Genomic DNA, 26,655 nt, shown 5'->3' with positions numbered 1-26,655 from the left:
GCACAGTGTCTCTATGTTTCTTTTCCATGTGTATTAGAAAGTATTTATTTATTTATTCAGCTCATGCTTATACCACAATGCCGTATTTTGAAGTGATACATAAGAGGATTATGAGATCTCTGAGAAATGCTTTAGTGAAATGGATTATATTTGATTGGCAAGGATTTTGTTGAATTGTTGACACACCAAATATTTCCTTCAAATAGAAATGAAAGTTCATCAGTGCAAGGTTTAGGACTGGATATTGAGGGAAAAATGTAGTTCCTGATGCATTTTTGACTCGTCATGATATAGAATGGTTATCGCCATAATTGTTATCATCATAATGGTTATGGTCTTAATTGTTAACAATGGTTATGGTCATAATGGTTATGGTCATAATGGTTATTGTCTTAATGGTTATGGTCATAATGGTTATTGTCTTAATGGTTATGGTCATAATGGTTATGGTCATAATGGTTATTGTCTTAATGGTTATGGTCATAATGGTTATTGTCTTAATGGTTATCGTCTTAGTGGTTATCTTCTTAATGGTTATGGTCATAATGGTTATTGTCTTAATGGTTATGGTCATAATGGTTATCATCATAATGGTTATGGTCATAATGGTTATCATCATAATGGTTATGGTCTTAATGGTTATCATCATAATGGTTATGGTCATAATGGTTATCGTCTTAATGGTTATGGTTATAATGGTTATCATCATCATGGTTATGGTTGTTATGGTCATAATGGTTATCATCATAATGGTTATGGTCATAATGGTTATCATCATAATGGTTATGGTCATAATGGTTATCGTCTTAATGGTTATGGTTATAATGGTTATCGTCTTAATGGTTATGGTTATAATGGTTATCATCATAATGGTTATGGTTATAATGGTTATCATCATAATGGTTATGGTCATAATGGTTATCGTCTTAATGGTTATGGTCATAATGGTTATCGTCTTAATGGTTATGGTTATAATGGTTATCATCATCATGGTTATGGTTGTTATGGTCATAATGGTTATCATCATAATGGTTATGGTCATAATGGTTATGGTCTTAATGGTTATGGTTATAATGGTTATCATCATAATGGTTATCGTCTTAATGGTTATGGTTATAATGGTTATCATCATAATGGTTATCGTCTTAATGGTTATGGTTATAATGGTTATCATCATCATGGTTATGGTTGTTATGGTCATAATGGTTATCATCATCATGGTTATGGTTGTTATGGTCATAATGGTTATGGTCTTAATGGTTATGGTTGTTATGGTCATAATGGTAATGTATATGGTCATAATTACCAACTAGTCACTTCAGTAGAGCTGGTTACTTTTGTCTATTGTAGATTCCTTTAAAATATTTGGTTAACATTTGGCGACTTCCTCTCCTCGTACATTTTAGAATTTTAGACTTTGTCAAGGTTACGTATGGACATCCAACATCATTAACATTATTTATATGGGTAGCAGTAAAAAAAAGCCCCAAAGTCTTGTTTTCTACATAGATCAGAATGTTTTTTTTCTAGATCTTTATTATCATCTTTTAGCAGTGACAAAAGTCATCTCCGTTCAGCCTTATGGTGTCATTTAAAATGTGTCTGATGTTCTTGTTTAATGATGCACAAAATCAATTGTGGTGATAAGTATTCTTGTCTCTCGCTGAAGATCTCCCTCTCTTCCTATTGCCTCCGTTTCAATCACTCACTCCCTCTCTTGACATTAAAGGCAGATACCATTACTGCCCTCCAGAAGCCTCATCTTCCTTCTGTTCATCATCTGTGAAATCTTAATGTAGCCTGCTGGTTTTTCCTGTCTGTTTGGGAGTGTTGTATGTCAGAACTGTCCATGTTTAATGCGTTAAGCTTTTAGAAAAAACAACAACAACAACAACACAGAGCCAGCGGAAGAGTACACAGATCTATACTAAGAGAGTGCAGAGTGCAAAGAGCCTGGAGTTGCCGTCAATCAGAGCAGGATTTATCAGCACATCAAAGGAGGATGGAGATGGCTCGGCTTTCATCTTAACCACATGTTGTCATTCCACATTACGGCTGATAGAGCTAGCTTCGGTAGGTGGGCAAACAAGGTAAGCCAAGATGAAAGTGGGTGCAGATGAGGAGGAGGCAGGATTTATGGATTTGTCCTCAATACCGCTGTAGGCCGACTAAAGGACAGCCAAGGTTGAGGCCTCTGTTAACACCAACCATGTTGCAAGCATGTGTTGTCTGTTTTTAACATCACAGGAGTGAGTTATCAAAGGGGAAATTTGTATCTTGTGCTTCAGTTTTTCTCCTTTTTCTTACATCGCTCCATACCGTGTTGCATCATTTCTTTAGCTGTGATTGGTTGTTGACTAATAGAATTGATTTTTTTTTTTACTCCCTGGAAAGTTCTTTGAAGCATCCCTGAAAATGTGATGCACTCCCGGCGTCATATTTGTCCATAAAACTTAAATCAAGTGATGAAATATTACTTTTCACACAGCCAGGCATACACATGAAGGTGACGTGTTAAACGTCGTTTTAAGTCCAGAAGCGGACCAAATCTGTAAATTGGTCTGGTAGCTGGAGAGGTGCTAGTTCACTTTCTGACCACTGCCGAGATGACCTTGAGCAAGGCTCCTAACCCCCTCACCAGCTCAGGAGCGATCACTGTGGGCTGAGTTGAAACACATGGATTTCTATCAGCTAGCAGATTGCTATAAATTGGATTGAAAATGTGAACATCCTCTTCACACTAGAATCAGAAGAAAAGTCACAATATTGGGGGAAAAACAACTGATATGATAGCAAAGCGAGAGCTGTAAGGCAATACGAAATATCAACTTATCCTCAAAGCAGAGACTTCAGAACTCTTTCTGACAAACAGGAAGTGGCCAGAGAGGATACATCACTTGATAAAACTGATTCCTTGGACAAGAAAGGCCAAGGTATTGAATGGACCCTCTTGATCTCTTTTACTCTCCGCCATTGTTGTAGCAGCTCTCTGGTGTCTCCGATGTTGTCATTTCCTGGTCTTATCACCATACAACTCTACACTGCTCCTTGTGGTTATATGCATATTGCATCTTGCTGCGGGGGAAGCGTTAGTTTCTGATGACGTGCACAACCAGTGCTCCAAATCACCGCAGGATACGCAAGGCTGATGTCCTGCGTTTGAATGGTTAAAATCAAGTATCCTCAGGGCTTTACACACCTCACACAAGAAGGTTCTGGCTCTGCTAAGGTCTTCTGATGTATGTCAATTGTGAAACACAAAACAGTATTTTGCTGCGGTATTGAATACCAGCTATATGATATATGATTCATTTCAGTGAGCCAAATGGAGAATTAAAACGTCAAGAAAAAGATACAGAAAGTCTGAAATGGTTTACGTCACAGTGGAGGGAATTAAAAAAAGTGTTTATGAATAAAAGAGTAAGAGATATATGTGTGGATGTAATTGAAGTTGTAGCTTGAATAAGTGATTCTAGGCACATGTTTAGCGCCTGTACTGTATGTGTGAATATCATCTAAATAATGAATCCTGTCGTGTGTGTTTTTTTTTTTCTTCTCCTCAGCACTGAAAGACGCTCGCTTTCAGCTGGTGAACTTCTCAGACAACGAGCTGCGGGTGTCGCTGTCTAATGTCTCGCTGTCAGATGAGGGTCGATATGTTTGCCAGCTCTACACAGACCCCCCGCAGGAAGCCTACGCTGACATCACCGTGCTAAGTACATCCACAAAACAGACACACACACACACACACACACACACAAACACTCTATGTTATTAGAAGCAGGGAGGTAGAGACTATTAATCAACATTTAGACTGCAGAAGACATTCACATTCACATGGTGAACAACATTTTGACAGCTCCCCATGAAAGCTGCAGGAGTCTCTGACAGCAGCTACAGGGAAGAAAATCATGGATTTCATAGTTACTTAGGAAGTGTTGTCATGATGCCAGTGTGTTTAAAATAGCTAATGCACAGTGGCCCGGGTGAAAGGAAGGCAGAAGGATCATCATTCACACATCATCTGAAACATACAAGATGCTGATAAGTAGCACACATTTATTTTTGTTAATGCACAAAGTATTCCACATTTTTTTCAATTTTGTATGGTAAGGTTTTTCAGGTTTATGTTTCTCTGTTACATCAATATTTATGTGTTTATTTGTGTTAACTGCCAAAGAAATGATCTAAACTAGGTGTATAGTGGCCATCATACTTCCCTGTATTTAGGTGACTTCTTCTTTAAATCCAATTTTAGCATGCGATGCCTTTTTAAACTTTAAAAAAAAAAACCCTTCTCCTTTGTCACTTCCTTGTTTTTTTTTTCATGAAGTACTGCCGTAGGTGTAGAAGTATTATATTTCCCCGGTGTTTACAGAGTTCTGTTTGTGTGTCCTGTCACAGTTCCTCCAGGTAACCCCATCATCGAGCCGGCGCGGGATGAGGTCCTGAGCGAGGGCAACGAGACAGAGATGACCTGCACCGCCATGAGCAGCAAGCCCGCCGCTACCATCAGATGGATGAAGGGAGATAAAGAGCTTCCAGGTAGTTCTTCTCTGCACACAAACACACACACACACACACACACACACACACACACACACACACACAGAAAATCAAAATCATCCATCAAGTCATTTTTGCTCTAACCAAAATATGAACTTTGCAGTGCAGACAATCTGAGTTTGCATGTTTGTCCACTGTAGATTGAATTTCTGCACACAGGAGACCTCTGAGGGGTTCAGGAACATCACGTTCAATGAGCCTGAAACAACAAAGGAATATATTCATTTTAGTGTTTATACATAGCATGTGTAACCTCTTAGAAGTAAGGAAACTCTTCCTGTATATAATAATAATTGTTAATTAAACTATTGTTGCCTTTAAGTCATGGCTTAACCTGAGAGACAAGAACAGGAGAGCTAACACATCACATACACAAGAAGCAGTTATCTACAAAGTGAATGCCATATAATACAAGTGCCCTATAGTGACATCAGAGGAGCATGAGTCCTCTGCTAAGTCTCTGGTTGCAGAGTAAACTGATTTTACAGTAGTCTCTGCGCAGAGGGAAGAACCCGGTAAAGATCAAAACTGATAAAGGTAGAGGCATTAATGACACGTTTTAAGGGCAATTTATCATTCCACATATTGTTTTTTAAACTATCTGACAAAGACAACATGTCAGGCATTATCAGCTCAGGGAGAATGATCCTTTATTTCACATCTGGTGGTTGTCATTGTCTTTGTTTTGCATTTTTATGCGAGTTTCTGTGGGTTTGCACATCCTACTTTAAAGTGTATCTAATTCTAACTTTTGCACGTGCATGCATCTTATAAGCGCTTTTCCGATGCATATAAATGACCACATTTTAAGGCGGGTTTCTTTCTCTCCCTCTGCTCGCACACCGTATTTAGCTCGTGCATCAGTGATGTCGCTTTTTAAATGGAGCTCTGCTGCGACTTTGAATAGTTTCCATTAAAGCAGTGTGGATGTGCAGCGGTGGCCAGAGCCTGTTGGCACTGTGACAACTTTCATGCCTTCATCAAAGGTAGCTGAGCTTTAGAAGTCTGCGCAAGAGCTCAGGGGTGAACAGGCCTCCTGCCAGGCTGCTCCACCTCAGAACCCAGACAGCCGGCTTTGTAAAGACTTTGAAAACAAAGGTCCTAATCAGGAGCAGTGTAGAAGGCCCTGAGCGGCTTCACCCTGCACTGCACCACATTACACCCTTACTGGTCAGCTCAAATCTGACCATGTTCTAATAAGCCAAGGTCGGGGTTTCACTAACAACTTGCTGCTAGCAGCATAACAATTTTTTTTTTCTTTTAACAATGCTATATTTTACGCTGACCTGTGTGTGCATGCAAGTGTTGGCAATATATCTGTATTGTACAAATACTGTAGACTCCAGCTGTAGAACTGACTCTGTTTTCTCATTTTAAACATTCTTTCATTTAATTGTCCCGATCAAGCTTTGTATTATAACATTATGGACAGCAGAACCTAGAAAAAACCTGTTATAATATTCCCCATCCTTCTTCAGGACCATCCCTGCTTTGTGTTTTTCCCCATGCATACAGTATGTATACCTGCAAATGAACCATGTCAGAAACTTGCTTTTATTAATATCATGCCACGAAATGCAGCAGAAATGTAGCCAAGTTGATAATCTAATCCCTTTTAATGACAATTTAGTGATGTTTAAGACATTTCTTTATGCAGCAGTGGCACTGTCACTTACATGCATGTAAACGTAAGTATGAATGGTGTGTTGCAGCAGCATAAATGAACAATGCAACCAACCAGTGAGCTCTGTAGCTGTTAGTCACTGTGAAATACTGATCGGCTTCACTGTAAACATCGTCTCCTTAAAGTGGGATTGTCTGCATGCTTCTCAAGGTGCTCACCAGCTCTTTAAGTCAGCTCTCCAACAACGCTCATTTGTTTGTTTAACCACTCAGCCCCTCCTCTGTTCTGTGTTCTTACACTGGCTGAAAGGGAAATCCCACTTGCACAGCAGGCTTGGTGCCATTGAAGTTTTACAAGTTACAAATGCGATTTTATGCCACAAGGCGATACTCTGTAGTGATGTGAGGTCGGAGCGGGCCGTGCATGAATGAGGACAGTCGTGGTGGTTGGGACGGCGAAGTCCGATGGTAAATAAACATCGGCTACTGACCTCGGTGTGAGTCACATGGGCCTGGCTGATATCGGACGATTCACTGGTGCATCCCTGTTGTTGTCATAGTAACAATGTCACATGTTGACCATGTTGAGCTAATAATCTGCCTTTTGCATGCTAGCTCCTTATAAAACTGACTCCACAGTTCGTGTAATTGAAACTGAATCAATGATGCCAAATGAAACCTTGTGCTGCTCTGCTGACGCTGAAAAATATTAAGACAATGGAGTGCAAAGAAATGAACGATGGAAAAGAAAAAGGAATAGCTGAGGGTGCCAGAAATCTGACATTAGGGCAGAATTACTTAAATAGCCTTCGGCCGTGGCTCCTTGCCTGGCAGACGTATTTCTAATTAAACGTCCCACGAATTCAACTGAATTACCTCAAGGGGTAATCAGGGTGTCTTAAATATCATTTAAAGGTTGCAATTGTCATGCTTGCCAATGTAAATCATTATCTCACTATTATCTCATTCCCCTTCTTTCCTGTTGTTTAGTGATTTATTAACATTTTACCCTGCGCTAATATTTCCTGCTCTTCAGCTCAGACTGCAGCAGTGTAAGTCGTAGAAAACAAGGAGACACGGCAGTGCAGGTCATTTCTTTTTTTTTTTTTGTTCTTTTAGGATATAAGAGAGGAAGATGAGTGGAAAGAAAAGAAAAAGCAAGATAGGTATAGGGCACGTCACTGACTGACAGGGACCAGAACAGCCATTAGCCTGGAGCCTTATGAGACAACCACAGGGTGATTTCAATTACCCTGCTCCACCTCAGCAGGAAGACTCCACTATTGAATAAAAGAATATTTGGGGCAAAGCAAAGCGATGGTAGTGGAGAGACATATATTTTATTTAACTAGAACAAAGCGCTGCCTGCTCCACAAGACTGTGTTTAAATGGGAACGGTTAAAGACGTGGATATGTAGAGAAGAGGACAAATGAAGAGTGTGTGTTAAGAACTGAAAAACGCTGAAAGTTCCACTTTCAGCGTTTGACCTTCAGATGCCTTTCAGAGACGTTCACGTTGCCTCAGTGTTCTTTGAGCTTAACATGGTGTCCGGTTTTTGAAGGGGGAGCTACTGGATCATGCATCATTCCTACTCACTTCACTTGTTAAGGACCTTTTCATTGTGTTCCACTAGAGGCACATTAATGAAACCAGCTTCACAGTTTGGATGAAAGAGAATACGTCTAAGCAAAGGAATTGGGAACAAGAACCATTGGAAAGCAGTGCATATAAATAAAAGTGTGGGTCAGCACAAGGTTCTCTAACATTTGTTGCTACTCAAACCTACTAAAGCCCCGTTTCCACCAAGCAGTCGGGTTCAGTTCGGTATGGTACCCATTTATTGCTTTTTCCACCGTCAAAAGTTGAGAATGGTACCAAAATAAGGGACCAGTACCGTCCTACTTTTGGGTATCCTTCTGTTGGGGTTCCAAGGGTACTGATCTGACCCTAAATCAATCAATCAATCAATACATTTTTATTTGTATAGCGTCAACTCATAACAAGTGTTATCTCGAGACACCTTACTCTTTGTCTTTTAACATTACATAAGAGCAGGTAAAAAGACCATACTCATTGTTATGTTACAAAGATCCGGCCTATCTATCATGAGCACTTTAGCAAAGCAGCAAAAGTTACAGTGGTAAGAAAAAACTGCCTTATTAAAAGGCAGAAATCTTCAGCTGGATCCCCGGCTCATGACGAAACAGCCTTCACAGGCCGAGACTGCACCGGTGACCTAAAGCGTCCCTTTTGTTTTCTGCGTCCCTGCCACTTGAACGTTTAATTTAATTAATAGCGGGCTACACTGTGTTGATGCTGCTATGATGTCACACTATTACAAAGCTGACGCGGCTATCTCCATCTGGCTTACACTGCGCTTACCAAATAAGGATACAGTTGGATGTGGAAACACAAGCAAGTTCAGGGTTTACCTTACTGAACTGAATCAAACTGTACTGAATGAAACCCGACTGCTTGGTGGAAAGGGGGCTTAAGAAGATGCTTGTGCAAGTGAATGCATATCACATCACAAATGAACTAGATAAAATACTTAATTATTGTGTCTGCTAATGTGCTTCACAGTTCTACGGGTCCCACATATTCAGTATTCACATTCCAGCTCCCAATTTATAGAGGATATGACCATATAGCATATAAGCAGAATAGTTGACTGCTGAGGAAACTTAACGCAGACTGCATGGAGATCTGAAGACAACAAAAAGGGCGGGGGAAGCTGTATAAAAGGGCTAAAGGGTAACGCAAACTTTCTCTATCATATCACTGTACGAGCTAAGCTACAGCAGTTGGTTCCTTATAGCACACACTGCATGAGCTACACACAAAGAAAAGTGTGTGTAGGCACAGTCGCCTTGATGTGTCTAACCAGGAAGACATTGCTTCGTAGAGAATTGACTCTGGACGTTTATGATGATGTCTCAAGTGTATGTGCTTAAATTGAAAACCATCAGCCAGTGTTATGACGCATCTATTGTGCTACTCGAGAGCTACACATACACAAAGAAAAAAACACACATTTGTAGAACTGTCAGATGTCCATCTTAAGAGACAAGCCGTCTCCTCCTGTAATTCCTGGATGAATGGGGCACGAGTTGGTTCTGGCTCTGTGCAGTGCACAGCAGGGTGTCCTTCTTTTTTATCTTTCTCGGGCACATATGGAAGGTAAGCTAGCAGCAGCTCAGTGGTCATGTGTAGATTGCTCAGTCGATGTGAAAAAAACAAAAAACAAAGCCATTCCAGGATTATTAAAAAAGCCGTGCAGTAGTTCCCCTTTGTGTTAGAGTTTCACAAAAGGACGTAGCAGTAACATTCATCTTTCACATGCATGTTGTTAAGAAGTGTCAGCCATCGAACTTTGTTCAACATTGTGTTTCTAATGAGTTTTCTTTGGCAACAAACATGCACAGATATCTTAGAAAGTATGTAAAGACTGATATCTTCTCTGTGGTGATAGCCCGTTGATCATTTTCAACAAATTACCATTTATGGTAATCACAGATGTATTTTTATACCTGCTGTATAGGTTTCAAAGCCATGGGAACTTGTGTACATTTAAATATTTTTCCTCCTTCACAAAGACATCAATTGGTGCGAAGCGAGAGTTTCAGAAAACCCAGGACTTGAATAAAGACGTCTCTCTTCACCACTGTTTCATGCATCTCCAAAGACATTTTGATTCGAACAGACCCCCTTCAGGTTCCCTGTATCAGCTGCTTTCATGAATCCGAAGCCTCTAGTGGTATTTATTCATGAAAACCTGTTCCTTTACACCAGCCACATCACACAGGTTTTGCTTTCCCAGCATCCAAAGAGACAGCTGTCACCACAGTGGCTGAGCTGCAGAACAGCAGTGGGGAGAATGTGCACTTAGCGAATATTTTAAAGCCTGAATATGAACTGATGTATGCAACTCTTCACATTAAGACGGATTTTCTCCTGCGCCAGCGTTTCTCTTGGCAGACTCTTTCACTTTTTTTTTTTTTTTGCTTGCAGTGTTTGTTTTATTGATGCAACACACTGTTAGGAAGTAGGACAAAGAGATAAAACTAATCAATCTCTCTTTGCCACTCTGCCGTGCAGCACCGTCTGCAGCTATCCTTCTTATTTTGTATGACTGTGATGAGGTGTCCTCTTCATTGCTTTTGAGAACATATTGTCCGTGTGATATTACAGACCACACACTAATCAGAGGAGGGTTACTTTGCAGGGCTTCAGCTCTGGCGGTGCTGCGCAAAGAGGTGGCCATGCAATAAATCTGGCTTTATAAAACTTAATGAGTGATTCACAGTCGCACAGTAGCCCATGACAGCGGGCAATTGTTAGCTGATTCACCTTCTCTGACCACTTTCAAGGACACCCTCCGCAATTCACTCTGCATATTTTGCAAGGTCGATGGAAAATAGTCGTTCTACTTTCAGCTAAACAATGACTCTTTTTCAGGTTTTAACATTTTTAACACATCTTCTTTCAGCAGCCTTGAATGCGACGGTTTCAGCTTTGTTATCTTTGCAAGCGGAACATAGTGGACCGACTGTTAGATAGAACTCATTATTTAAGAAAAGCTAGCCAAAACGTGTTAGACTCTGTTGTTAGGTCCTATGAGTTAAGTGTAGAAACCCCTCTGAAGCTTCAAGCTAACCAACCAACAAGCTTCTACCCATAGACCGTATATTAAAGGTGACATATTATACTCCTTCTCAACCAGTTTAAATAAGTCTCAGAACTCCCCAAAACATGTCTGTAGAGTTTCTTGTTCTAAATCCACTCTGATCCTGTATTTGATCATGCCTATAAACCCCTCTATTTCAGCCCTGCTCAGAACAGGCTGTTTCTGTGTCTGTACCTTTAAATATGTAAATGAGCTGTGTCTGACCACGCCCCCTCTCTGGAAGGGCTTGGGTGTACTCGGTGCTTTCTCGCTCCATGTCCTATTGTTTACGTTGAGAAGGCAGACTCAGAGGGCAGACCAAACACCTAGCTGTGGGAGTGTCACCCACCTGGGGGAGGGGCTACTGCCCTTTGTGATGTCATGAAGGGAAAATCTCCAAACGGCCTGTTTGAGCACACATTTACTGAAAAGTGTTGCAGGATAAAGACGGAGAGGATGGACTTCTCTCATAATTGGGGGGTTTGTAAACAGACTAGAGACGCACATTAATGTTATAAAAACATGGTGAAGTGTATTTTGCATGATATGTGACCTTTAAGCTTGATAAGTAAGGTTCACTTTCAATATTGTTTATTGCTTTTGTCATTTATGTTTTATTAAAATGTTTGAAACAAAGACATCAATCAATCAATTTCTCTCTGAGGAATCTTGTTCTTGTCCTAAAAAGCACAAACGTTGTCCTGCCAGAGCACAGGGAGGATGAAGTGAAGGTTATTGATCTTTCTCTGGGAGGCTAATTCATAGTTTAACTGAATTCTAAAAAATGTACTCGTGTAGCTGTTATTTAATCGGCCTGTCTTTGATGTTTCCCATAGGCAAGCCCAAAGTTGAGCTGACCTACGACAAGATGTACACAGTAACCAGCCGGCTGACGTTCACCGTCAGTCGGGAGGATGACGGAGTGCCTGTGGTTTGCATCGTAGACCACCCTGCAGTCAAGGACTTCCAAGCACAGAAATACCTGGAGGTGCAGTGTAAGTACTTCTGCTCGATGATAAATTAAAAATCTGCAGGCTGCACTTTTTTTTTTTGTACTTTTTTTTTCCAAGTGTCTCATCAGTTTGACTGAGAAAATTGGACTGCAGTAGAGAAGAGGGTTCCATCCTCGCTAATTAAACGGCATAAATTTGCGACTTTTTTCCCCAACTGAAACTTTGGTGTGTGACATGTATGGCAGTGTCATTGAAGGAGAATCATCTCTATGCACAGGTTATAATGAATATAAGGGGGAAATTGGACTGCAATAGAGTGCACTTTTCCATCTCCACTAATTAAATGACATAAATTTCCCACATTTTTTCCTCTCGCTGAAACGTTGGTGCATGGCAGAGCCTGCCATCAGGGGGAAATGATCTCATCACATCAGGTATAAAAAGGCAAATAAATAAATGTAACCACTGAAACTACAAATACATATACTTAAGTTAGCACTATTGTAAGTAGACTAGTATTACTGTAAGGTATAATGTTACCTCTGCAGCTCTATCTGATGAAAATCACATCTTTTTAAATCGTTTTATCACATGTTAGTATTACAAACTGGGTTTTTGTCGCTGTAGATTTCACATTACAAGCTGTTTCTCTGTCTTTTATTTCACTCATGTTCTGCCTTGTGCCTCACAAGCGGCCAAACAGCATGGAAGCACAGAGCGAACACACTTTGTCTCCTCTTTCAACTATAGTTTATTTTCCCTGCAGCCAAGACGTTGTGCTTCATAACTCTGAATAACTGTGCTGACCCGGCGGAAAGAACTCTGTCGAGGGTCAGACTCAAAAAGTTTTGAGTCCAAACAAAGGGAGAAATTTCCATCCTTGAGTATGTTCTTCTTTACTTCCCCAGAATAGGCTGTACAAGTTGATGCCAACACATACTTTACGTTGGTGTAAACATAGGAAACATCTTGTTTCCTAGACTGCTGGTGTCTCAATGAAAATTAAAAATTAAAAACTTGTATTCATCCAAACAATTGTCGAGAATTGTAAAAATGTTATAAAGTCACAGCTGTAATGACTTCTGGCAACACTAATCAGCCAACACATTGCAATCATGATGATCAAATGTCAAAGGTACTTAGCAATAATGTGTTTATAGATCACAGAGAGTACAAGCTAATGCTGTTTATGATTCAAACATAAACATGGACGAATTAAATGTCAAATGTTCAACACTAAAAGCAGACTAAACACAAACACAGTCAAATAAAAAGTGTGTTTATGAATGTGCAGTTTGAAGGATAAAGGTTGAGGTGTTTAAAATCCAAAAAGTATACATAAAAAGAACAATGAAAACCTTCATCTGGGCAAGCAATGTTCAAAAAATGTTGTGTTGGTAATGTCAGCTCACTCTGTGTGATAGCTGAATGCAATCGGTACATTCAACACAATTGAAATTATACAAATGAAAACTAGAAGATCAGAGTCCTTAAAGTGGAATTAGAAAATAAATAAAAATCTGAGGTTTCTGTAAAGTTAGTTTACATCTTTTGCATTGATGCAAAATGATAGGATTTATGCATTTCATGCCTCGGTAACCTTGTGTCTTTGGCCCCAGCAGTGCACTAGCATTCTATTTAAAAAAATAAAATAAATAAATCCCTCTCTGAAGCTATCTGACCTTTCCCCGGGAGAGCGAGGAGAGGAGATCAGCTCATCTACAGAGGCAGCATTGGCATTTTGTTGGCCTCTGATAACAGGGAGCTCACATGGACCACCCGGCTCAGAGAGTCACACTGCTTCATGCAGAGGCTGCTGCTGTCATGCTCTGTGCATACTGTAATGGGCAACAAACAGGCATGGCTAGTCCTGCACTCCAGTGTCGCTGTGATCTCTCTGCCATAAAGCCAAACATTACATTCAGGAGCCTGTTGACTCAGAGTATTTCCATTTATGATTTCAAAATTCTTGGTCTGTGATTGAATGGCAGGATTCATGTAAAGCAGTTCCAGATATAACCTTTCAATGTGCACATACTGCACATATCAGTTATTTGGAATGACTTAATATTAAGTGTACTGTTGAACCCTCTAAGATGTATACGTCAGTTTGGAGTTCTTCATATAATCATACATTTTTAACACTTTATTTAAGACATACATTTATTAAGGGTTGGGACAAAATATCAATATGGCAATATATTGTTGTCCTGACTTTTGTAATACAATCATGGACAAGATGGTGCCAAACGTGGATATTATAATTGAAGAAATATGGTGCTGTATTCTGCTAGTTTCACTCATAAAGGCACTATTTTATGACTCCTTGTCGAATGTGGATTCCCAGGATTGTGGCTTATCCGTGTGCAAATACCAAACAATCAATACATTTTCAGCAGCACATTTCAAAAGGTAGCATTAGTCAATAGAACACCTACTGTAGTTACTGACATCGCAGCAGATATAAGATAAGATACGATATGATAATCCTTTATTTATCCCACAACGAGGAAATTTACAGTGTTACAGCAGCAAAGAGCAAAGATTGCAAACAAAAAGTGAACACAGTACAATTTAAATAAAGAAAGAAAAATTAAAAATACCACAAAATAGATTTATAAAAAAAATAGATCAGCAGAGAGCTGCATATGAGAGTAGCTATTACAGATAAAGTCATTCATACAGGTTTAAGTAAAAACTAGTTATTCTCCATTCTCTAGATGAAAATACTGCTAAACCTGTCTGCCATACGCAGTGCCATCCCTTCACTGTGCTGGTTCACGTGCGTGGCGTTCAGCATTAATGCAGTATGGCATTAGCCATTAATTGGAGCTACCGCCCCGGCTAGTTGTGTGACAGCTCACACTTGACATAAGATCGGCTGAATTACAAAAAAAAATATTCATTATCAGTTTCACTGACTTGTAATTCTTGAGCTGACAAGTAAAGGTGACGGCTTTAACGTTTAGTCGACTAATTAGTCGGCTATCGTTCACATCCCCAATTTTAACCATTATGGAACATTCATACTGCAGTGTTTATGTTCTCAACAGTCAAAGACGTTGACTTAATTAAAATGTTTCAAGCTAATTAAGCCAGAATCTTTCATTGTCCGCCCACACTGAAAGCCATGTTCTTAATGGTCGCCTCCCTTTTCTCTGTAATTAGTACAAAGATGTTACATGTTTTTTTTGTATCTGTGTAGGAATCTAGTTTTATATTACTTCAATTCTTGTCAATACAAAACAAAAAGAACCTCTAATTTTAAAAAAAGGACTTTTGCATTGACTACATACTGCCACACAAGTTTGTGTAGTGATTACTGAGATAGAGAAAGTGATTTACATTTCAATCGCTCTCTGTGTGGGCAATTTGTGAGTGGAATGGAGTCCATTGTGTCGAAGAAAAGAGCAAAGAAAGGCCATTGTCAGGGGACAGCATAATTAAATAAGCCTGTAATGTTTGTGTGCATAAGCAAAGCAAGCTGCTGTGCTCCGTTGTTTTTTTCCCTTAAGGTCAGCTGGCTGCTGAGAGATGTATAGTGCCGACTTGAGTGCTTATGAGGTGAGGCACACAATGAAGCAAATAATTCAGTTAGCATAATGATAACGGCCCTCTCGCATGCGCTAGACAGTATTTCATTTCCACTGAAGAGGCAGTATCCCGGTCTGGCCGTGCTGTGTGTTTTTCCATCACGCAGAGACAACAAAGCTCCATAACTACTTGAGGCTATCAAAACAACCTACAGATGCCTGGCGTCCTTCATGTTTATGGCTCCGAGATGACAAGGTCAGATGACGTTGTGAGCAAAAGAAGAAGTTGCTGGATGTCATGTAACGCCTGGAGTGGAAACAAAACCAAAGAGTTGCTGTCTAAAGCGGTGCATGCCCACTGAGCAGAAGACTTGGCTTTACGCCCGTCTGCTGTCCATCACCAAGACTGAGAACCAGCCGCTGACAGGGTGTGATTTAGACAGATGGATGGGCAGACACGTGTTGTTTGTTGCAGAGAAGGTCGGACGGCAGTGTGAAACTTCGCCCGCCGGCTTTGAAATCATAACTCAGGCTGCAGCCCCTTTGTCGGCGGGGCTGATTTAAAATGCAGGCACCAAACTGGGCATTCAGGCTATAAAGAAGAAGAATATACATCGCAATCAGAAAACTATAATTACACCATTGTGACTCAGCAAGAGATCTCGTATCAGACTAAACTCTACAAGTATTTATCTACAGCATACTTAAATACTCGCTCCTGAGGTCGACCAGGCCAGGACAGAGTGTGCTTAACATATTCAGGGAAAGGTAAAGTGCACTTCTATAGGACCTGAGGTGCTGCTTGTCAACAAGAAAAAGCAGGCAACAGATTGGAGCCAGTTGGTGGTCCCTGAGGGCTGACAAACGTAAAACTAAGGCAAGATTGCAAGGACAGTAGGGAACCTCCTTAAAGGGGGCCCCATCTCATAGCACATCATTTTGTTTGCTGCCAAGTATTATTCATGTGAAAACTTAAGCTGGTTAATGAAAGTCAGGAGGGTGGGGTCTTGAAGAGAAAAAGAAAGCATCACAGTGGTTAGTAGGGAAGGTAATGATGATTAAAGTAAATAACTAAATGCTGCTAGTCTAGACTTCACTATGCACGCTGTAAGGTTTGAATAAAGTGCAGCAAAAAATATCTTTATTCCAGCAAATAAAGACTCAGAAAAACTTCTGCATTATCTCCATAGACAACTGAATATTTTCCGTCCTAAACCAATCTTTTATGCACAAACGAACCCCTGCTATTGTTTATGATTGGAGGAACAAATTGCCCGCTCCGCAACAAATCTTTAACAAACAAACAAAGGGCCCCATGATGTCATCCAGAAGCTGTGACCACACCTATTGGAAGCTACCAAATACATCTTGTCCATTGAAAGTTAAAATGCAGACTCAGCAAAATCAATCTGGTCAAATTCTGTTTTTTAGAAACTTTTATTGCCCAGGTCATTCAGCGGTAATACCCCCCCCCCCCCCCTTCTCCCACTCTTCATTGGCTGCACAGGGAGGATGCACAGAGGAGGTCCTTCTAGTTTCACTCTAGAAGATTTACTGCACTTTTCATCATTCAACACCTTGGAAATGATAACAGGCAGATATCTTTCAAAAGGACACTTTGACATGGGGACTGGAGAAGCCTGGGAATCAACCGCTGATTTTCCTATCGGTTGTAAACCCGCTCTTCCTCCCGAGCAGCGGCCATTGTTCCAATAACACCTGGTGTTCCCAGGTGGTCTGTAAAGACCAGGCCTAACCCTGTTCAGCTGCAAAGATCAGATGTGTCTATGTTCTAGGAATGGCCTTATGTATGTCCTAAGATAATAAAATGGAAATTCACTTTACACATGCTATAATAAGAGCCTTTCTTGATGTTTTCATTACATTTGATGAAAATGGTTTATTCATGGTTTTAAAGTTGGATATACACAATATCAATTTAATGAACCTGAGACTCCATAAGTATTATAACTCAATCCAAGGTTTTTCATAACCATGTTTGGTGGGTTACGTCATTGTTTGTACAGAATGAATTATATCACCCAAAGATGAGAAAATGCTTTTCTAACACCAGCAACAGTAAACAGAATGGGAACAATAGAACCTCCATGGTGGCAGCGCGCCGACAGTCGATGCCCCCCCCGCTGATTTGTCCAAACAACAATATAGCATTTTCTCCCAGCTGCCTCATCCGCCTCAGCCCTGAAGAAGTGTTTGTGTTTTGTGTCACAACTTTATCCGATAATGTTGTAGGACAAACTCAGGACTGCTTGTGATCCTGCCGTGCAAGAGTTGTACCATTCCCCAAGAACTTTGACATTTGTTTTGGTGTTCAACTGATTTAAAATCCCATCGATACTGTGCCTGAGATAGAGCAGACAGATGGACGTCTGCTGAAGAGTTATGTAATGCAATGGAAGAGCAGGTGGAGGTTGAGGTAGTGATTACAGGCAGGTGGAAAATAACACCCACTGTTAAATAAAAAAAGAATCAGACTGAGCAAAGTTTGTTTAGAAGTTTAGCTTCATGGTTGCCTTTCAGGTACATGACCTGGCCTAGGGTTAGAGTTAGACACTTCTTGGGGATGCCGGGGGAAGGTCATGATAGTTATTGTTGCGTTTAATGCTTAAATATTACTATTACTGGGATATTTGTGAACAGAAGATACCTTGTAAAGGCACAATTGGGAAAAAAGTACCTAAATTAAAAACGCCATTGCCCAGATTAGTCTAAATAAATGTTAGAAAACTGGAACATAAAGTAACACTTGCAAACATCATTTTAAATAAATACCAATAAGAACATAAACACATTTTTATGAATAAATTATTGGTTGTTTTACAGGGTCAGAACACTTGACTCTAATGATGAACATCAGTGTTAAATATACAAGATGTTGAGGTGCAGATGGCCTAGCGGTTAGGTCGAGCCCCATGTACCGAGGCTATAGTCCCCCAAGTGGACGGCCCGGGTTCAAGTCCAGTCTGTGGCTCCTTTCCCCCGTGTCATACTCCACTCTGTCTCCCCTATTTCTAACTCTATCCACTGTCCTATCAAATAATGGCAAAAAGCCCAAACCTAAATCGAAAAAATTGAAGATGTTGGGGCGCAGATGGCGTAGCGGTTAGGTAGTGCCCCATGTACAGAGAGCGTCTCGGGTTCATGTCCGACCTGAGGCGACCTGTCCTGAATGTCATTCGCCAAATGCAAATATAGAAACAATAAACAAAAGGGATTGTACAACATGTCAAGTCAGATTTGATCAAACTTCTGATTTATAATCGGCCATTGTTTGAAATTGAAGTGGCAGATTTATGAAAATGTAAGAGAACCCTTTCTGACTTAGGCTATCAAAACATACTATTGAAACCAGACCAAGTATGTAGCTGTAAGATCTGCTCCAGCTCCTCTGAGCATGCATCATCAGTAAGTGGGAAACTGGAACGAGCCACATTCTAACATATGTGAGTCCACACACTCTTCACAGCCAACTTGTGAAAAATGTACCAAATTATAAGTTACAATTCATGAGTTTGTTTCTCTTCTTCTAAATATTAATATCCCTTCATTTTTATGGCTACTACATGAAACACGACTGCCTAGAGAAAAAGTCAAATCTGACAGAACTAAACTGCTTTATATCTGCTTACATGTCTCTGGAAAGCAGATGTTAAGTGAAGAAAAAAATGGCTTCCTGTGGTGTTGTCCCATATTTTAATTCTCTGCCTCTTTTTTTTCCCTTTCAGACAAACCAGAAGTGAAGATCGTTGTAGAGTTTCCTCAGGGTCTGACCAGGGAAGGAGAGAACCTGGAGCTGACGTGTCAGGCCAAAGGCAAACCCCAGTAAGACCCCGACAACATGAACACACAGACACACATGTTGGGAGCAATTTAGAATGTGCCATGGGCAGAGAAAGCACATGCACTTATATACTCATCAATATTTTTTGTTTTAATGGGAGTCTGGGTTGCAGTGGTGGTTTCTAGAACTGCTCTAATGTTTGGTCTTTGCAGTCAAAAACAGATTTCAGCTAGAAGTAGTGAGAATAAATGAGAATATAGATATAAAACACTTAGAATTCCAGATATCAGATATAAAGATACAAACCATTCAACGCCCACTGCACTGCCTTTTTAATTCTTGCATATGTAGAACTACTCAAACCTGCATGAATATACTGTAAACACTAATTATATTTACCAGTTGCATTGACCTTCTTTTTGATTACATACTGTATGTATTTTTAATCTAAATAATGTATAAGGCACAGAAGAGTATGCAGTTTAAACCTTATAAATGTGTGATCTCCCTTCACTTTAAAGTAGATTTATAGTCCCTATTGTGCTCAGAGTTAAATGCAAGGGTTTAACAGTCAAAAATGGTAATTCATTTTTAATTAAGGCTACAAAAAACAAATTGAGTCGAGCGTTTGATGGTTACTAAAAGCATACATAAAGCCCAGAATTAGTACGTAGCAGATATAATAAAAAATACAATAGTATGTATGAAATGAAAATGTTTATTCTATCAATGTGTAAATACAAACCAGGATATTAGGAGGGTGTTATATCGCAACTCAACCCAAACCTTCTGGGTTTGTGAGCTTGCTTCGCTTGTTGCCAGTGTGACCCGACCTCAGATAAGTGAAAGAAAATGGATGGATGGATCATAGTGTAGTATTTTATTACCATAGGAGTTTTAAGAGGATGGACCACCATAATGTCTTTGACAGACACACAGAACTTTAGGTTTCTCCAAATGGACAAGCCAGCATGGTAAAACACTTTCCAAGTAAAATTAGCAAAGCACTAAACAAGTGCAGCCCATTTCACTGTAATTTCCGTTTTGGCTGCTCTATTATTCATGAACTACACTTTACCTTTATTTGCTGTGAATAATTCCTATTAGACCTTGAAATCAAAGAAAATACATGAAAAGCAGAGAGAAAATAACAGCTCAATTTAGGGAAGTTTAAGTAAGAATGCTGGAGTGCAGTGTAATCGTTCAGCACAATGGTTAGCCAATCTTGACATGGTTGTAAAAAAGCTTCCCTCCCTGTTATGAGCTGTTCCTCTTCATAATGTCAGGGCTGAATTATTCTCTCTCAACTGAAAAAGGTTCAGAAGTTACTCGTTTTAACAGGAACCCTTTAAATTAATAAAAATAGCAGCTGCTCTTGGTGTATTTATTTTGTGACGTGCTAAAGCTTTTGGAGAAAAAAATGTAATTTATTTTTCTTGTTTCGTTGAGTTAGAGTGCACAGAACCTTAAAAACGTATTCTCGGCTTTCATAAGACAACAAACTATGTGTTCAAGACTGTAGTTAATTCAACCTAATGTTAACTCCTGGTCAAGCCCTCTTTTATTTTCGATCACAAATCAAGAATTTTGATATATTGTGATAAAATCATGTTAGTACTATTTTTGTGGTTTTTGTACTTGTGTAGAAAGAAACAGCCATTGTCAGAGATCTCTGATTATACTTTTGGTTGTGGTAGACTCGTTTTGGTTTTCTTCATATACGCATTTATTTTCATACTGAAGATGTATCCGTTTTTCTCAACCATTGAGATTCCTCCTGCTATTCGTTTACTTATATTTGTAATAAAGGCCCAATTCCAATCTCCACCTTGATGCCCAAACACTGAGCCCTTGTGGATTTTAATGGCTTAAGGTCTGCATTGCTTGAGTGCGTGAGGGCTTGAGAAGGTATGAAAAAGTGAGGAATATGATAAACTATCATGACATCACATGTTGCCTGGCAACAAGATGTGCCATATAGTACAATCAATTAAAAGCCCACCTCCTGTATGTATTTAATTTTCTTCTGTGTTTATATATTTGAGAACAATTTAAAAAGCTGTTCATCTCTGAGTAGTCTCTGGAGTCCCTCAGGGATCAACCCTTGGTCCTCTTTTGATTACAATTTATATTTTGGTGCTTGTTAAGTCAGTGAACTGTATAACATAATATCATCCAAATAACTATCCTGGTATCTCACAAATCACATTACTATTTAAAAAGAGTCTTGCCCAGAATCTACTGTAGATACTCAGGAGTCCTCCTGTAGCTAGATAAGTATTGGTGCTCCCACCCCAAAGTCTGTCATGGTCAATCTATCCCTAGTCAAAATGGAAAATGTGACTGACTCAATGCCTTGTGGGCTAAACAACTTCAAACATGATGGGCATGATATTTATTTGAAATAGGGATGAAAGTTGGCTTGAGGAATTTTTACTATTAATAAAGAAGCCAAATATAGGACATGAAGTTGACAGGTGTGAGACATGCTTGTGCTAACTGAGTGGCTGTGTAGCCTGGCTTCTCACTGTGAGTGTAGATCTCTTCTAATACAGGGTGGGAGTATATCTGATGGAAAAGAGGTAGCCTGTCTTAATCTTACAAAGGGACCTGAGGCCATATACTTCTAAATGACCACTGCTGGATACATCATCACCTAATTGAATGGCTGCTGTTCCATTTTTTATGTCGTTCAAAGGAGAGATTTGAAACTGGCCTGTAATTATGAAACACATCGGAATAACTGTGTGATAATTTAAGCAGGTACTTAATTAGCACTCCTTTCAAGGCAGAAGATGGAGCAGAAAGGAGCGATAGAGAGCAGAGTGCAGCCTAATATCTAGCAGGAAGAGAGCTGAATAGACGGGGTATATACATTTTTTTCTTTTGGTGATGAGTGCTAATTTTCTGAAGGTATCCGGGGAGATTTTGTGAGAACAATTTAGTATGTTGATGGACTTGAGGCATTGGATGTGCACAGTCAAAGTCAATTTAGTAATTAAAGTTAAAAGATTGTTTTTGGAACACTGAGTTGAGCGCAGGGAACAGTCCCCAAGTCATTCTGCTGTAATTTCAAATTGAACTTACTGTGACCTCTCTCTGTGTTTCTTTATCAGTGCTGTGAAATGCCAGGCTATAGCATCAGGCAGCTTGTGTTTGAAACTCATCGGGGTGGAATTCAACATGTATAATCCGTGAACCAAATTGTTGTCAAGTTTATATGACAGGTCTTTGTAATAATAGGTGTAATGGAGTGCAAATGAAGCAAATAGGGCACTCTGGGATGAGTCTTGGAACGAAAGCTTCAGGCAACAGACCTGCCGAACTATCCAAACACCAATGCAGTTGGTGCTGTTGGAATTAATCATAATTGGTTGTTGACAAGCTAGTTCAAATTTGAACAGAACAAAATAATCAGTAGATGAAGATGGAGTTATGAATATTGCATCAGACAGTTATGTGACTGACTTGCAGGTATACGACAGTACTGCAGGTCTTTGTCTGAGCAAAAACAATTAAACTGTGGCTTTTTCTGAAAGGAATTGGACGACTTCATTCAATCCCAATGTGAGTTTGGAACTCATCTTTAGGCTTGTAAGGGGTTAATGTTTAGCATCCTTTAGAGGGACAAAGACAACTGAAGTAAGCTTTGATTCACAGCTGTTTGCGATTGATTTCAACGTCAATCCTGTTTCATTGGAAAAAGTATCAAAGCATTCATAGACACTTTTCAAATCACTTCTACAGAGACAAAATATATATTTTTTTAAAGCTCAGTTTTCAGTGCTTATCTTACCAATGACAAACACATACTGCGTTTTGTGTCAGTGACAAAGAGATTCTGTAAACCTATTCGTTTTTTGGCAAAATGTGATTTTTTTTATGCCATTCTGAGCACATGAATGGAGAGAATTGGATTGTGTTGCACTAGTGGGATACAATACTTTTTCATAGTTTGATACTTTTGTCGGCCTTGGAAATGGGTAGCTGTTGGAAAGCTGGGTAGCTGTCCATTCTAAATGTTGTGAATGCGAGTTAAATACAGCTGCTGCCGTCGGCGAAGAAGCTTTCCAGGGCTATCGGGTCTGTTTGGACTTTTTTTTTTTTTTTTTTTAAGTAAAGTAAAAGTTTGTCTTCAAAATATTCCCTGTTGAGGGGAATAACAGGACTGTTAGAGTTAATAATGAGAGGCGGATGCTGTTGAAACTGAACCTTAGTTAGATCTGGAGAGTGCTGAGGCATATGAAAGATTTGTCAGAGCCAGGGGAAGCTCAAGTGAACATATTGTTGTGATAATGTAGATCATGCTATCAATTATCGACACCCTCTGCAGATCCCAGTGTAGTCCTTTCATTTATGCCCAACAACCTACAAGCAGCCTCTTCTTTGTGTATGCAGCCAGCTCTGTGCACATTTCTTTATAGTTTCAACACTGAGCTGTGGATTAGGTGTAATATTTTACATTCTTTACATTAATTTAGCAAAAACCTGGGAAAAAAAACAGACTGAAGCTAAACTCCCTCTAGGTTTGTTGTTCTTATCTCTGTGTTTGCAGCCTTCCTACCATGCACCCGGTCCCGATACACAGCTTTTTGATATGTCACTCAGAGGCTCAAAAATATTTCATGCATGATTTTCTTTTTCCGAAGAAACCCCTTCCTCTTCCAACAGTTAGCCCTGCCACCACATGGGGGAATAGAGACGTCCTTGCCCACTCAGGGACGTTGTTTCCAGAGGCAACAATGGCGCTGTGAAGTCGGAGCAGACTTTCCAAGTCAAAGAAACAGATTTCCTTTAATCAAAAAAAAAACCAAATAGATGACAACCAGATCAACCAGTGAGATGCATATTGTCACTTGAAATTGATCGCAGAAGCTAGTTTTCAGATGTCTATCAGCACTTCTCTGCTGCTTTTCTCCATCTCACAGACACTTGCTTGCGAAAACGGGATGAAGGCAGGAGGGGAGAGAAGGAGCTGAGGGATGAAGGGATGAATTTATTTTGGTCTGAAAAGCTGCAGATTTTTAGGGAAAATCTTCAATAGCAAAACTCTAAATCAGTCAGGATCAGTCAAACTGCCTGAACTACTCTTATTCTGAGGGTCTAAAACTGATTGATTCTCTGAAAGGTAGAAGAACAAGAACACCCACACACACACACACACACACACACACACACACACAGACAGAGACCCAAACAGTATGTCCTACGTAAACACTGCCTTTCCCCATCCAGCCCCCCTGCAGTTTTCATACTTGGCATAGAGACAAGCTCACAACCTGTATTCATTTTATAAAGATGAAAACACAATCAATACAGTGAGCCGGGAATTGGAAGTCATTTTCATTAGAGCTGTTGAGAGTTGTGAAGTCATTACCAGCAGATAGCACGGGGGGGGCCGTGGCTGCAGGCAGCCATTTGTATTCTACACGCCTGCCCTTCCTCTCTCCTTGCAGCCGCTTCTTACCTCTACGGTCTATCGCTGTCTATCTTCCCTCTCCGGTTACACTTTTCCCTTTCTCAGAACATCCCATCCACCTATAGAAACAACTTTTTTTCTGGGTCCTGACTCTCATTCCATCATAGGAAAAATACTTTTTTTATATTTCTCCTTTATTCACATCCATTTCATGTGGAGAACTCTTGTAATAGACACGGCACTCTCTGTTGAAAGTTGTCCACCACAGCCATCTAATGCACCATAGCGTGTTTGTTTTGCTCTCGCCATGGAGCTCCAACTGCTTTTTCATATTTTTCTTTTCCCCGGATTTTTTCGCCCTCCTATTTTGTTCCCCCTTCTTCCATTTGTGGTGCTCCCTCCACACCAGATGTTTTCAAATGGAGGGAAACAAGTTAAAACAGCACAACAAAGCGCGCAACAAGAGAGACCATCAGCACACGCTCGGGGGAAATAACAGTCGCTGGCAGCGGCCATTGGAAGTCGCGGCAACAAAATAGAGGTGTTTTGTCTCTTTCTTTTCTCCTCACCCTCGGTGGCTCTGAGAGCTCTGAGCTCATTGTCATAAAAATGGAATCTGTCACCCTGCTATAAACCTCTGTCAAGGTAGAAAAGAGAACAAATGCAGACGCTTTGGTAGGCGCCCACCTACACAGAAACACTCAGAAGTGTACCAGCGTGGAAAAGGCTGCAATTCGAGGACAAAGCTGCTGCAACATTAGTGGGTTTTCTTTCGGCTTTATTTGTTGTTTTTAATTTCCTAGCTCCCTTTCATTAGCCTTTGTTCTGGTAAAACAGTCGCTAGAAAATTAATTAAAAGAAAATCATTTTTGAGAATTGTTCCTTAAAGTGGGAACAGCTCGTTAAGTAATAAATCTCTAAAAGATGCGTAATGGAAATGGCCCCTTTTTCTGTTCGATTTATTGTTGTTGTTTTGTTCTTAGAGGTTGAAAAATGCTCAGATATAAAATCAGTCAAACTGCAAACACATTGTATGAACACTGAAAGAGAAACTCAAATCCAGATAAAAGAATACGACCGTTTCACTCTTTGAAAAGTTTTATGTTTGGTGGCTCAAGCCTCGGGGTCTCAGTTGTCAGATGAAGTCTTACAGCACGGTCTCCAGGGAGGCAGCAGAGCGGGGGTCACAAAGAAGAAGGTAATGTGCAAAAAACAACATATTGTGATGTTCAGAGGAGTCCCAGAAAAAGAAAAAAAAAAGTGGTTTCTGAAAAACACTGTTGTGTGCTATGTTGGCTGCAACAGAAGAGCGGAGTGAGCGTGGGCGGGGCCAGAGACGGCTTTTGAAAGGCCAGCAGACAAGATGCAAGGGATCAGGTATTGATGGTGGGAGGCGTTTAGGTCACCTGCTATGTACTGTACCAGGAGATTGCACTGAGCAGGACATTGGATATACATAGCACACTTTGATGTACAAACATTGTTTAACATTTAGCCTCAGTGTTCATATAGGAAAACTTCAGACCCAAAAATATTGATGAATCTAACCTAACCTATGACTCATTATGGCGTTGGATAAAACTGTCAGTATGATAAATTTAATGGATTTGTTTCACCCTCTAAAGCTACATTTCACAGTATAATACAATTAATTCAACTCTAAGGTCCATGAAAGACTTTAACAAAGAGCATTGTCGAGATGTCCGTGGAATTTAAATCCTCCATGTCATAGGCAAGATAAGTATTACTGTAATACAATGAAATTTGCTACGCATGTTCTCAGACCTAACAGCAGTGGCTCTAAAATTGGGTTACGAGCCCCCCACGAGTGGAGGCTTTCAGGGGGTGAGGAGGCTTTTGTCTTTTTGTTTTTTTTCTGTCCTGTGGTTGTTGTGAAACCAATCTGCCCTTCGGGACAAATAAAGTTGAAAGTTGATAAAGATGTAAAAAAAAAAAAAAAAAAAGTCAAGATCTCTAGAAAACAAGCAGAAAAATCCCCAGTTGGTGCTAAATTACTCATCACAGGAAAACAGCTGCAGAGTTAAATACAGTGTGTGGGTGAATGTCTGCTTCTGGCTTCCATGAATATCTG

General features: G+C 40.0%; 1 protein-coding gene across 6 annotated transcripts in view; it reads left to right on the top strand.

Moving 5' to 3' along the window:
- Positions 1–26,655, top strand: part of cadm1a (cell adhesion molecule 1a) — a 407,268-nt gene that overhangs the window by 323,267 nt on the left and 57,346 nt on the right. For all 6 annotated transcript variants that reach the window (XR_010668654.1, XR_010668653.1, XR_010668652.1 and 3 more), the window contains 4 exons: positions 3,564–3,716; positions 4,405–4,545; positions 11,693–11,851; positions 19,089–19,185. Coding sequence is in view for 1 of the 6 variants with exons in the window: in XM_065962782.1 (XP_065818854.1) it covers positions 3,564–3,716; positions 4,405–4,545; positions 11,693–11,851; positions 19,089–19,185 (550 nt within the window). In the remaining 5 variants the exon portion in view is untranslated. The remainder of the gene's footprint in view (positions 1–3,563; positions 3,717–4,404; positions 4,546–11,692; positions 11,852–19,088; positions 19,186–26,655) is intronic.

This window comes from Labrus bergylta, chromosome 14 (assembly GCF_963930695.1).
Source record: "Labrus bergylta chromosome 14, fLabBer1.1, whole genome shotgun sequence".
Taxonomy (NCBI): Eukaryota; Metazoa; Chordata; class Actinopteri; order Labriformes; family Labridae; genus Labrus; species Labrus bergylta.
The sequence above is the reverse complement of the archived record's forward strand: the minus strand, read 5'-3'. Positions and strand labels throughout refer to the sequence as shown.